This window comes from Hippocampus bargibanti, linkage group LG16 (genome assembly GCF_051943395.1).
Source record: "Hippocampus bargibanti isolate YZ-2025 linkage group LG16, ASM5194339v1, whole genome shotgun sequence".
Classification (NCBI taxonomy): Eukaryota; Metazoa; Chordata; class Actinopteri; order Syngnathiformes; family Syngnathidae; genus Hippocampus; species Hippocampus bargibanti.
This window is the reverse complement of record NC_142749.1, coordinates 16,355,256-16,368,063: the sequence shown is the minus strand read 5'-3', so window position 1 is coordinate 16,368,063 and position 12,808 is coordinate 16,355,256. Positions and strand designations below refer to the sequence as shown.

Genomic DNA, 12,808 nt, shown 5'->3' with positions numbered 1-12,808 from the left:
ATCATGTGTGCCATTTGTCAGATTGACACAATAAATCAATTAATGCTGAATAAATTTCACAGCAAAGAATATATTTTATACCAAAACGGGTCATTTTGACCCAATGTTCTTTTAAAAAAAATGGTGAATTTAGGTCCCCACAACTCACACCAAGTGTTAACTTGACACGATTACACAATAAGAACCACAAAAAATACATTTTTGTCTTACAGTTACACCCCCCCGTCGCTCGGGAAGTGAAAAATTTCCACCCGTGGTTTGCATATGTTCACGCGGGTGTGTGTGTGCGTGTGTGTGTGTGTGTGTGTGTGTGTGTGTGTGTGTGTGTGTGTGTGTGTGTGTGTGTGTGTGTGTGTGTGTGTGTGTGTGTGTGTGTGTGTGTGTGTGTGTGCGGTTCAGGTGAGGCTCGTATTTTCCGTGGTAAACCACTCCAAACTGCATATGATGAGCTCCACCTTCGAGGACACATCTTGCCGACAAGTAGTCAATGAAGTCTAAATGTCGCTTTTACTGCTACCTATTTTTACGCTAATGTCTCATTAAGGGCTAATTAGCCTACTTGTGAGACAGTTACAGTCTGGACAAACTACCTTTTGGTAATTTTTTTATGTTATTTTTTTTTTTCCACATCCCTTTTCCTGGTTATTTTTGAAAATATTGTTGCTAGGCAGAATTTATAGGGCAGGACAATTTGTGACCCGAGCTACATTAAGTATCTCAGAATTTCTTTTATTATTATTACCGCATTATAAATGGAATCTTCAACGAATGACATATTAAAAAAACTTTTCCATGCATAAGGTGCACCGCATTATAAGGGGGAACCATCAATGAATACCATATTTTAAAACATTTTCCCTACATAAGGCGCACCGCATTATGAGGCACATGGTCAGCTTTTGAAAAAATCTTTTTTTTTAGTTATTGACTATACAGCCCACGCCCACGTTTCGTGCTGGGGTTTGGCTCAACTCAAAAACAGCCAAAACAAACCCAACTTTATAGAATAAAAATAGCAATTGCTCTCCCCTGCATTGCTTCTCAACCTCTTGACACGTACGTATTTTTTTTTTTTTTTTGTTCTTTGGACGCAACCAATATATGTTAGTGTGTCACAGGAAGAGCGAGCGCGCGGCGGTAGATGAAAGAGGACAGCGGGTGGCCGTGCGTGATCGCAGCCATGTGTGGCGGCGCGCTTCATGCGGCCGCCGAGGCTCCGGCTGGTCTGCGACGGCCACGTGGGCACAGAGCGACGACGACGGCGATAAACAGAAGAAGAAGAAGAAGTAGAAGAAGAAGAAGAAAAAGAGGAATAGGTTTGAAGGTTCCATCTGGTGTGGACTATTTTTAAACTAGACCATTTTAATGATGTACCCCAGTGAGGAACTTTTGGGTGTGGAGGCCACTGCTGATCAATCAAAAATAAATACATAAACAAACAAAGTAACAAATAAAACAATAAATAAACATAAATAAATAAATGAACATGTACATAAATAAATACACATGTAAATCAACACCGATAAATAAATAAATAAATAAATAAATGAACAAAAAATAAAATAAAATAACATAAATACATGAACACATACATAAAAATAAATAAATGAATGAATAGATAAATACATAAACACATAAATGAACATGTACACACAAATAAATAAACATGTAAATGAACAAACAAATAAATGAACCCATAAATAAATAAATAAATAAACATAAATAAATAAATAAACATAAATAAATAATAAATAAATGAACACATAAATGAACACGCACATACATAAATAAATGAACATGAAAATAAACATATGAATAAATAAATACTCGAACACGCGAATGAGCATCTAAATAACTAAAAAAAAATGAACACATAAATAAATGAACATGTAAGTGAACACATGAATAAATAATAAATGTATGAATTAATAAAAAAAAAAACAAACATGTAAGTGAACATATGAATAAATAATAAATGTATAAATAAATTATTAAATGAATACATAAATGAACGTATGAATAACTAACTAAATAAAAAAATAAATAAACATATTAATAAATAAATATAATATATAATAATAATATAATAAAAATAATGTATAATACATTTAAAAAAAAAAAAATTTTTTGTATTGTCAAGATGTCTGAAATAAAATATTAAGAGCTATGTTTGTTGACCTTTTTTTACCTATGAGTATTTTTTTAAATAAAATTTGTTAATATCTGCATGGTATTATTAAGTATAAGTTAGCTACAATCCATGCTAAATATTGAATACAATAATACAGAAATGCTATTTTTCCGCAGTTTTGCTCATGCAGACAAACAAACCGGATCCCGGCATTTCCCCGATGTTGTTTAATCATCATCATTATGTCCCTTTTTCGGAAAAGTCTAAAAAAAAATAAAAGCCACTTCCTCGCAACACACACCAACACCTGTTTGCCCCGCCTTCCTTCCGGAAAAATGAATAATTACAGGTACAAACACCCGGGGGGGGTCTCAAAGGAGGCCTTTTTTCACCCCCCTTTCTTTTGATATCCCTTGAACGTTATTTTTTTTTCTTTTTCCGCCCGCTTCTCTTTTTTTTCCGAGTTAGTCGAAAGCCACCCGCCACTTCAAAGTCAAACCGACGCGGGTTTGCGACTTCATCTTGCTTATCTACAACCCACGTGTGTTTACCTCACAGGGCTTATTATCATTGTAAAGGTATGATTTCATAATCGCTATTAAAAAAAAGTTCATACGGTGGTCTCTTCTAATCAAAATGGCTGACTTCCTGTGTGTTTTCAGGCATGGCTTCTTGGGACTTTTTTTTTTTTGGTGGGTCTCATCATCGTGAATATGCTTGGTAAATGGCATCCTGCCAAGTAAAAATGACTTGAATTTTTCCGGTAAAAATTTTGGTTTGAGGGGATTTCCTCAGACTTCACTGAACTTGTTCTGCCCACCCACAATGTCAAAAATTTGATTTTTTTTTTTATTTAGCGTTGTCAATCAGTCCAGTGTACCCGGTTAAAAAAAATTGCGAATAAAATACCGTCATTGGTGTCAATTTTTGGGGAGTTCTATGTGGATTTTTTTTTTTTGTCAACTCATTTTAGGCTAAATTTCACCAACTGAATATTCAACCAAAATGGCCGACTTAATTGTATGCTTTTTGGCGTAGCTCCTTGAGATTTTTTTGTGGGTCCACGTGATGGACAAGGAGTCACAAATTATTATTATTATTATTATTATTATTATTATTATATTTTGTTTTATTGTTATTTTTTGGTAATATTTCATGATTGGCACACCTACCAAATACTGTAAGTCAAACAGATTTTGGGAGCTAAATTTCACCAAAAACGATATGAAAAATAGGACCAAAATGTATGCTTTTTGGTGTAGCTGCTTGAGATTTTTTGTGGATCTATTTTTGAGATTTTTTGTGGATCTACATGTGATAGACAAGGAGTCACAAATTATTATTATTATTATTATTATTATTATTATTATTATTATTATTATTATTATTATTGTTATCATCATTATTATATTATTAATAATCATAATATATTCCATTTATAAGGCCCTTTCAAAACTCTAAAGGTCACTTTACAGTCACAGGTTAAGTTTTTCTGTGGGTGAGCAGTGGCGGCCACATGCGCTCAACCCTGAAGTAACTCAAACAGATAGAAAGCTAGCTAGCTAATGGATAGCAAATAAGTAGCTAATAGATAGCCAGATAGCCAACAGCTAGCCAGCTAGACAGCTTACAGCAAGTCAGCTAGAGAGCTAATAGCTAACTAGCTAATGGACAGCAAATAAATAGCAAATAGATAGCCAGATAGCCAACAGCTAGCCAGCTAAACAGCTAACAGCCAGCCAGATAGACAGCTAATAGCTAGCTAATAAATATCTTATTATTATCGTTATTATCATTGTTATTATCATTGTTATTATCATTGTTATCACTGTTATTATCATTGTTATCATTACTATTATTATTTGATATATTTGTATTTTTTTTCATGATAGACACACCTTTCAAAATTCACATTGCCAAGTGAAACTAGCTTTGGGAGCTCAATTTCCCCAAAACTCAGCTTACCACGACACCCCATTGGGTCTTAAAGAAGGCAAGGGGGGGGGGGGTCGCATTGGTGGGCAATACTGTTGCTATTGTTGACCAACAGATGAAGTCACCAGAGCTCTTCTAAGAAAGTAGGAAGACACGAGAAGGGTCAACATTCCGTTGATGGAAAGCTTTGAAGCTTTGTTGACATGGCAACAGCCTTACAAGTAACAGGGAAGCTGCAGTGTGCATGCCAGGCCAATAGATGGCGACGGTAAACAACTTGATTTCACTGTAGACGGGGAAACTGAACTGTTCTGGCATAGAATCGCCTTTTGCTTATCGGGTTCAATTGACAAACAGTTTCTCCGGGTCCCTCCCGCAGTGTCAATTGTCACTCGGGGCTTGTGTATCGTTCCAAAAATCAACCCCCATCTTGCTCAGCCAACTCAAAACATTCGTAAACAACAACATTGGCTGAAAACGTCACATGTGACCTCAGTCCGGGCCGGAAAACAAACAAGATCAAAGCGCATGCTTGTTAGCGATTAGCGGCGGCGGAAGACTTCCTAGACGGCAAACGCGGGCACGCACACACACATAATAAACACACACACACACACACACATGCACGCACTATCATACAATCTTGTCACAATTAGACAGAAGCAAGCAGGATCTTACAAATTTGTGACATCCCGTGACTCATAGCTATCAATTTCTAAAGAATTACAAAATGTTTGGAGACCCATATAATTTGCTTAAAAAATAAATACATATTGTCTATCTGTAGATGTACAACAAAGGAGCTGATGTGGAACAAACGCTCAAAAAACTATATTTGGATGAACACCAAATTATAAACATGCGTATGAAATGTATTATTATTTTGATTATTATTATTATTATTTGTATTATTGTTATCATTATCATTATCATCATTATTATTATTATTATTATTATTATTATTATTATTATTTATTATTATTATTATTATTATTTGATCTGAAGTTTGTCTTTACGATTTGTGCATTTTTTTGTGTTTGTTTTTAACTGACGCGTTATCGGGGGTGTCGATCAAATATGATGTGTTATGATGGATGAATTTGGGAGATCTATATTTTAAAATGTATACATTCTGTGAGGGGTAAAAAAAAATAAGTGACATCTGCGCATTTTTTGTTGAGGACTGAGGCGAAATATATATAAAATAGTAAACCGAATGCATTTTCACTGAAACATTCAAAACTACAGCTAACATCTGACTTACGACCAAGTTCCGTTCCGATCAAACGGTCGTAAGTCAAAATGGTCGTAAGTTGAAATCCATTCAAAATGTTGAATAGAGACTCGGAGGCTAAATGACTCGCAAACTCCTCCCCTCTGGTGCCATCACACGGTCGATTGCTGTGCGAGAGTGAGATGCTGGCTGGCTCGGCAAAATTGTTGTACGTGCCGCCGGCCTGCTAGCGCGTTGCGGTGCCAGGCGTAGAATTCAAATTTTAAAAATAGGGTCTGGAGGTCATGGTCGTAAGTACGGGTGAGCGTAAGTCGAGCCGGTCGTAAGTCAGATGTTACTTGTATATATATATTTTTTTTAAATCATTGAACTACTGGACCCTCCTCACCCTGCCCACCACCTCTTCCAGCAACATGGTGACCATCTTTCAATTTTCAATTATTTTTTTTGAGGTGTGCAGACTTACCGTTGGTGACACTGAGCCGTTGGGAAGGTAAGGATCAGGAAGCATGAGGAAGGGATACCCGGAGTACGCCGGCGTCTTGTACACGCCGCCATCTTGTTGCTTGGATGCTGTGTAATAAACAAAGAACATGTTAGCGGAAATGCTAATCAGGTCGTGAACCAATTTTTATTCAGTTGAGTTTGTAATGACATATGACTATTGGGTATTCTGCAACATTCCTTGACAGGTCAAGTCTCGTTTTGTGACGATAAATTGTCAAGTTGCGTCAAGTGTTTTAAGTCTGTTAGCGTCGGTAACAAGATCAACACACAAAGTTGTGCATTCTTAGCCTTTTTTTCTCCAAATCCACAGATTGTCTTAACGCCGTTTGTTTTGACAGTTGGCAACTGTCGCTACTGACACCTGCAGGATAGGAGTGGAACAGTCAAATTGTATTTTATTTATTGCATTGTATTTGTGATATTTTATTTATTATAGTACCTATGCTTGTCTGTGACTGTAAAGTGTCATTGAGAGCTTTGAAAGGTGCTTAATATGTAATGTATTATTATTATTAAATCAATTAAATACATATAAAAAACATACAATCCCCGCAAAAAAAAAACACCTTATGATGTCATGACATATGCTACATTCAATAACATCGGAAATATCTCAACTGGATCTGTTTTCCAACAGTCCCATGTCAACCGTGTTTAATGGTGTTTAATACATACAAATATATATACAGTAAAGTCTCGTTATATCGATATCGGATATATCGATAGTCCCGGTTATATCGATACTATTTTTATGCACGCACGGAGAAAATTACATGCAAACAGGGTCGGATATATCGATAGTCCCGGTTATATCGATATATTTTCGGACTCCCTTGAATATCGATATAACGAGACTTTACTGTGTATATATATAAATACAAAAAAAATATGGCTAACGGCGCCTACTACTTCCACTTCCTGGATGCTGCGTTCAATAAAATAAGAAATATCTGCGTCTTCATTGACCATTCCATGCCAACCAACTATAAGGCTAAAACAAAATACAAAACACAACAACAACAGTGCAATGACCTTACACAAGTCAACAAAACATATCATTCAGCATTCCTTTCTTGTTTAGTTTGGACGTCTGCTGTGTGTGATGAAACACATTTTATCCCTTTTAACCACCTCGTGTAAAATAAATACACGATGATCCCGAATCTAATGTGTTTTTAGTTCCGGCATGTGAGACGCATTACGAGCATCGCCTCCTCCTACTCCTCCTCCTGTTTCTCAAGCCGACATGTTAATTTTGTGACTTTGTACACAGAGATACAAGATGCTGGCTGAAGCCTGTTTTAATAATGTCATTGTTTGCTATTAGGCCACCTCGGGTGACATTTTACGACTATATCATGGAATTGCGCTAGGATGAGAGGGAAATGATGGATTAAAAAAAAAACAAATCAACAATAGGGATATCTTAGCATCTTTTTTAAGTCATAGCTGTATATTTTTAGCTCAATTAGGTCAAAATATGTCTGAATTCAACAATTAGCGAACTTAAAAACATCTCAAATGTACTCAAAACATTCACCTCCCTGTGCGGCTATCTTAAAATGTAAAACGCAAAACAAAAAATGGCCAAGGGTCCGCAATAATTCAGCGGATTTTGGTTGTAATTATCGATTAAATCCAATATTGGTTGATTTAAAACGACTGATTTTTACTCTGATTTTTTTTCGGCAAAAACATGCTCCTTAATGTGTGAAAAAAACATGAAATGTCTCATAGTTAGCTAAATGCCCAATCCTAACAAAAATCAAACATTTTTGACGTGCTCATCATGGAAACAACTTTGAAATGTTTACAGGTAATCTATGTGCGCATCAAGTTACGTATTGATGAATATCAATATGAAGAAAATGGCAAACTATTGAACATAAATTGGATGGTTGATTGAATTTGAGAATAGGATGTTTAACTCATACTTTTAGTTATCATTTAAAAGGCAGAATGGCGCTCCATAAACATGTAAACAACTTTAAAGGGCTATGTATTGTATTGTATTGTATTGTATTGTATTAAAAACAGTTCGATTTTAAACGTTTGTTTTATCCGCAGCAAGTTACATATTGATGAATATAAAAAATGTTAAAACTATTGAACATAAGTTGGATGGTTGATTGAATTTGAGAAGAGGATGTTTCACTCATAATTTTAGTTTTCGTTTAAAAGGCAGAATGGCGCTCAGTCAACATGTAAACAACTTTAAAGCGCTATGTATTGTATTGTATTAAAAACAGTTCGATTTTAAACGTTTGTTTTATCCGCAGCAAGTTACATATTGATGAATATAAAAAATGCCAAACTATTGAACATAAATTGGATGATTTATTGAATTTCAGAATAGAATGTTTAACTCATAATTTTAGTTATCGTTTAAAAGGCAGAATCTCGCTCCATAAACATGTAAATAACTTTAAAGTGCTTAGTATTGTATTGTATTACAAATCTTTCGATTTTAAACGCTTGTTTTAAAGAATAAAACAGTCAGAAACGGTTAAACAACAACAGTAATCAACATTTCGTCCCGAATGGATGCTATCAGTGGTTAGCCTAAAAAAACAAAAAAACAAAAAGAAGGCTCAGACGTTCGACATTTTTAACAGTGGCCACCTGGAAGCTCAACTCTTTGAAGCCGCCGCCGAACAGCACGTGCCCCCCCTCCCTTCCCTCCCTGAGCGAAATACTTCGGGTGATTAAATTAAAAAGTTTGTTTTAAAACATTAACACTCTAATCAAACCATTACATTCAAATTTCGGGGTGTTTTTGGGGGGGTTGCTCCTTACCGGCGTCGAGCTGCTCCCTGTGCTTGTCCGGGAAGCCCCTCTGCTGCTCGGTCGGCTGCCCCCGTCTCACCGCCTGGAGAGTGTAAAAGTGGGAAAAGATGGATGTAAAGCTGTTTTAAAGTGCTTTCAAGTCGATTTAGAGTGAATTGATTTGTAATACGAGGTGTTGCGTGGTGAGGAAAGTGTTTGAAAGTGAGGAAAATGCTGAAAAAAAAAAACAACGAGAACGGAGCAGCCTACCGAGGAGGCGCCGCAGCCGGCGGGGCCGCCCGGGCCGTGCTGGTGGATTTCGGATTCGTTGACCAGGGACGACTTGACGTCTGCCAGGTCCTGTTCGGTGAAGGCGCACTCCTGGTGAACCTTCTCCTCCTGTTCGCCTTCGTCCTTGAAGGCGATCATCTCGTCGGTGGCTCCCAGGTCGTCCCCTCCATGCTGAGGCATGTCCACGTCCGGGGACACTTTTTAAGAAGTGTGTCCAATCAAAGTTTAAACAAAAAAAGTCGAAAAACAGACGTCAAATCTACGAGTTTGTCCTGTTAAAAAGTCCGGAAGAAGACGGGGAAAAGTTGTTCCGTGGCGTCCTGCGGCAACCTGGAGGAGGACTGACGTTCTCCCGCAAGAGTGAACAGGGCAAAACGAGGACCCCCGACATCAAAGGGCGCCGACGGGGGTGATTGACAGTTCCGATGACTCGTATACGGGAGCGTGCGTGCGCGTGTCTGTGTGTACGCGAAACAGTTCCTACAGAACTTCTTTGAGACACCACTACCTCCTCCTCATGGTCCCCCAGTATTATTCATGACCAATTCAGGGGCGTGTTCACACCATCTACGATTTGGGGCGACAAACACCACGAGTACCCCGTCAGCATATGCTGCATTCGTGAAACTGGGAAAATCCTAACGCGATTTGCACTGTTGCAACATGCTGCTTTCAAGAACATGGGAAATCCTACTGGAGTGCAGATTCAAAACGTTCCCATTTTTACCAAATTAAACGGTAAAACAACAAAAATGAAAACAGAAAGAAATATTCTTATTAAACTACTGATTTTGAATCTTCCTTTTCCAAAATATGATAACATATGTCTTGTGTAAGTTTCGTACAGGTTAAACTTTATTTAATTAAAACATTTTCCGCTGGTGGAGTCGAGGGCAACGCCCATTTTTTATTTTTTTTGCGATATATCATTTTTCTCCCTCAAGAATTTTGGCCTTGAAAAAAAATAATTTTATAACAGGCGCCGGCAGCTCCTGAATTTTGTTTTTCTACTTCTTTCTTTCCTTTCCTTTCATAACTTTGCTGCTGTGTTACTAGAGTTCGAGTGAACGCTAACGCGAATGGCTGCCGCTGCTCACGCACACAAAAAAGTTCTTATAACAGGCGCCAGCAGCTCATGTATTTTGTTTTTCTACTTCTTTCTTTCCTTTCCTCTTCCTTTTATAACTTTGCTGCTGTGTTACTAGAGTCCGAGTGAACGCTAACGCGAATGGCTGCCGCTGCTCACCCGCACAAAAAAATTATTATCCCGTGACTGTCGTTGAGAGTTTTGAAAGGAAATGAAATGTATTATTATTATTATTATTATTATTATTATTATTATTATTATTATTATTATTGTGTGTTATTCACAGGCAGCCTGGGCGTCTATTTCTCACAATTCGAGTCCATTGTACTTGGGTCTGTATTCAAAGTCTTTCACATCAACATAGTTCAACGCAAACATTAAAACACAAAAAAAAAATAATAAAACAAAATGGCAACTAATCAACCCCTACCACCTCTTCAACTTGATTGTGGTGCATTTGTGGAAATGGGAAAATATCCCACCTTCAACATCAAGACAACATTTCTCGCAAACAAAGCTGAGAATGGGGGAGAACAGACAAACTCCACACCGGGATTGAACCGACAACCTTAGCACAGTGAGCTCAAAGTGTTCACCACTAGGCCACCGGTGGGGATGCCCCGCTGCTTTTAATAAAATAGGAAATTAAAAACAGAGTTGATGACCACTACCCTCACGCTGCATTCAATAAAATAGGAAATTATAGGTTTAAAAGTTTCTCAGGTCATCCTGTTCCAGATTGAGAAGGGACATTTTTTTAAACGTTTCTAAAGCATGTCGCCGGCGTTCTGGCCCAAAAGTGTTTCATTTACAAGCACCAAACAAGAGGGCGTGGCCTACCAGGCACGTATCTGGCCCCCATTTTGTATGTGGCCCGACTCCATGTCGAGGAGGGAACGAAGTTGCAACGTCGTTCCTTCTCCTCCCCCTTTTTTTTTTTTTGTTGCTCCCTGTGTCGATGCATTTTTAATGCGCTTGTTAATTGAGAAATATTCATCCGCGACACTTAATCGCGGACCGAGTGACGATCTTCAGCTGTGGAGCGAAATTAAACACAAACAGAAAGACGGGCGCGTGGCCATTTACATAAAGCTGCATATTTATACAATATCGCTGGTGCATATTAATACAAAGATTAAAAGGCGCACTTCCAATGTATGCAAATCTAAATTATGAATGACTTGTTTAAACTCCTTGTTTATTCGCCTTGATTAAATATAGACAGATGTTTCCGTCTGTTGAGACCCACGTGGGCATTTCTTTTTTTTTTTTTTTTTAACTACGCCCCCCGAAGTGAGAAAACATATTAGTACTCGGCACTGGTCGGTCTTATTACAAAATCCAGCATGGATGCAAAACATGACAAGACGCACGTGAATTCATAAAGAACATGTGCTGCGAAATGGGGAGCGTCTTGGCCATTTTTGTTTGAACATGGCATCTTTTACAATATCCGGCATGCGTGTCAACGTAGAAGCTACGCTATGAAACTCACTTGGGTGCCAGTTATTAAAGCTAGCTAGCTATGAGCTAGCTAGTGTACTAAAATTGTTACATTTATAAATATTTTAAATATTTCGATTTTTCCAGAATGAGGTGCTAGTGATTAAAGCTAGCTAGCTACGAGCTAGCAAGTATACTAAAACTATTACGATTAGAAACATTTTAAATATCTAGTTTTCCAGACTGAGTTATTTTAACCACTCAAGTGCTAGTTATTAAAGCTAGCTAGCGACAAGCTCACAAGTATACTAAAACTGTTACATTTATGAATATTTTGAGTGTATCTATTTTCCCAAACTGGAAGATTTCAATCACTCAAATGCTAGTTATTAAAGCTAGCTAGCTAAAGGCTAGCTAGTATACTAAAACTGTTACATTTATGAATATTTTGAGTGTTGCTTTTTTTCCAGAGTGAGATTTAAATCACTTGGGTGCTAATTATTAAAGACAGCTTGCTACCAGCTAGCTAGTATACTACAACTGTTACATTTAGAAACATTTTATTTTAACCACTCACTTGATAGTTATTAAAGCTAGCTAGCTATGAGCTAGCTAGTGGACTAAAATCGTTACATTTACAAACATTTTAAATATCTCGATTTTTCCAGACTGAGGTGCTAGTGATTAAAGCTAGCTAGCTACGAGCTAGCAAGCATACTAAAACTATTACGATTAGAAACATTTTAAATATCTAGTTTTCCAGAGTGAGTGATTTTAACCACTCAAGTGCTAGTTATTAAAGCTAGCTAGCGACAAGCTCGCAAGTATACTAAAACTGTTACATTTATGAATATTTTGAGTGTATCTATTTTCCCAAACTGGAAGATTTCAATCACTCAAATGCTAGTTATTAAAGCTAGCTAGCTAAAGGCTAGCTAGTATACTAAAACTGTTACATTTATGAATATTTTGAGTGTTGCTTTTTTTCCAGAGTGAGATTTAAATCACTTGGGTGCTAATTATTAAAGATAGCTTGCTACCAGCTAGCTAGTATACTACAACTGTTACATTTAGAAACATTTTAAATATCTAGTTTTCCAGACTGAGTGATTTTAACCACTCAGGCGCTAGTTTTTAAAGCTAGCTTGCTACTAGCTAGCTAGTATATTAAAACGGTTACATTTATGAACATTTTGAGTGTCTCTATTTTTCAAACTGGGAGATTTCAATCACTCAAATGCTAGTTATTAAAGCTAGCTAGCTAAAAGATAGCTAGTATATTAAGACTTTTACTTTTATAAACATTTTAAACATCTAAATTTTTCCAGACTGGGTGATTTTAACCACTCGAGTGCTAGTTATTAAAGCTAACAAGCTAGTAGCTAGCTAGTATACTAAAACTGTGACATTTGTG

General features: G+C 37.0%; 1 protein-coding gene across 4 annotated transcripts in view; it reads right to left on the bottom strand.

Moving 5' to 3' along the window:
• Nucleotides 1–9,779, bottom strand: part of tcf7 (transcription factor 7) — a 36,160-nt gene extending 26,381 nt beyond the window's left edge. The window contains exons 1-3 of one of the 4 annotated variants that reach the window (XM_089017475.1): nt 8,844–9,779; nt 8,604–8,676; nt 5,767–5,873 (exon numbers count right to left, since the gene is read on the bottom strand). In XM_089017475.1, coding sequence (XP_088873601.1) covers nt 5,767–5,873; nt 8,604–8,676; nt 8,844–9,044 — 381 coding nt within the window. In that variant the 5' untranslated portion in view covers nt 9,045–9,779. The remainder of the gene's footprint in view (nt 1–5,766; nt 5,874–8,603; nt 8,677–8,843) is intronic. The other 3 variants (XM_089017477.1, XM_089017476.1, XM_089017478.1) reach the window with 3 other exon arrangements.
• Between the last annotated feature and the right edge of the window lie 3,029 nt (nt 9,780–12,808).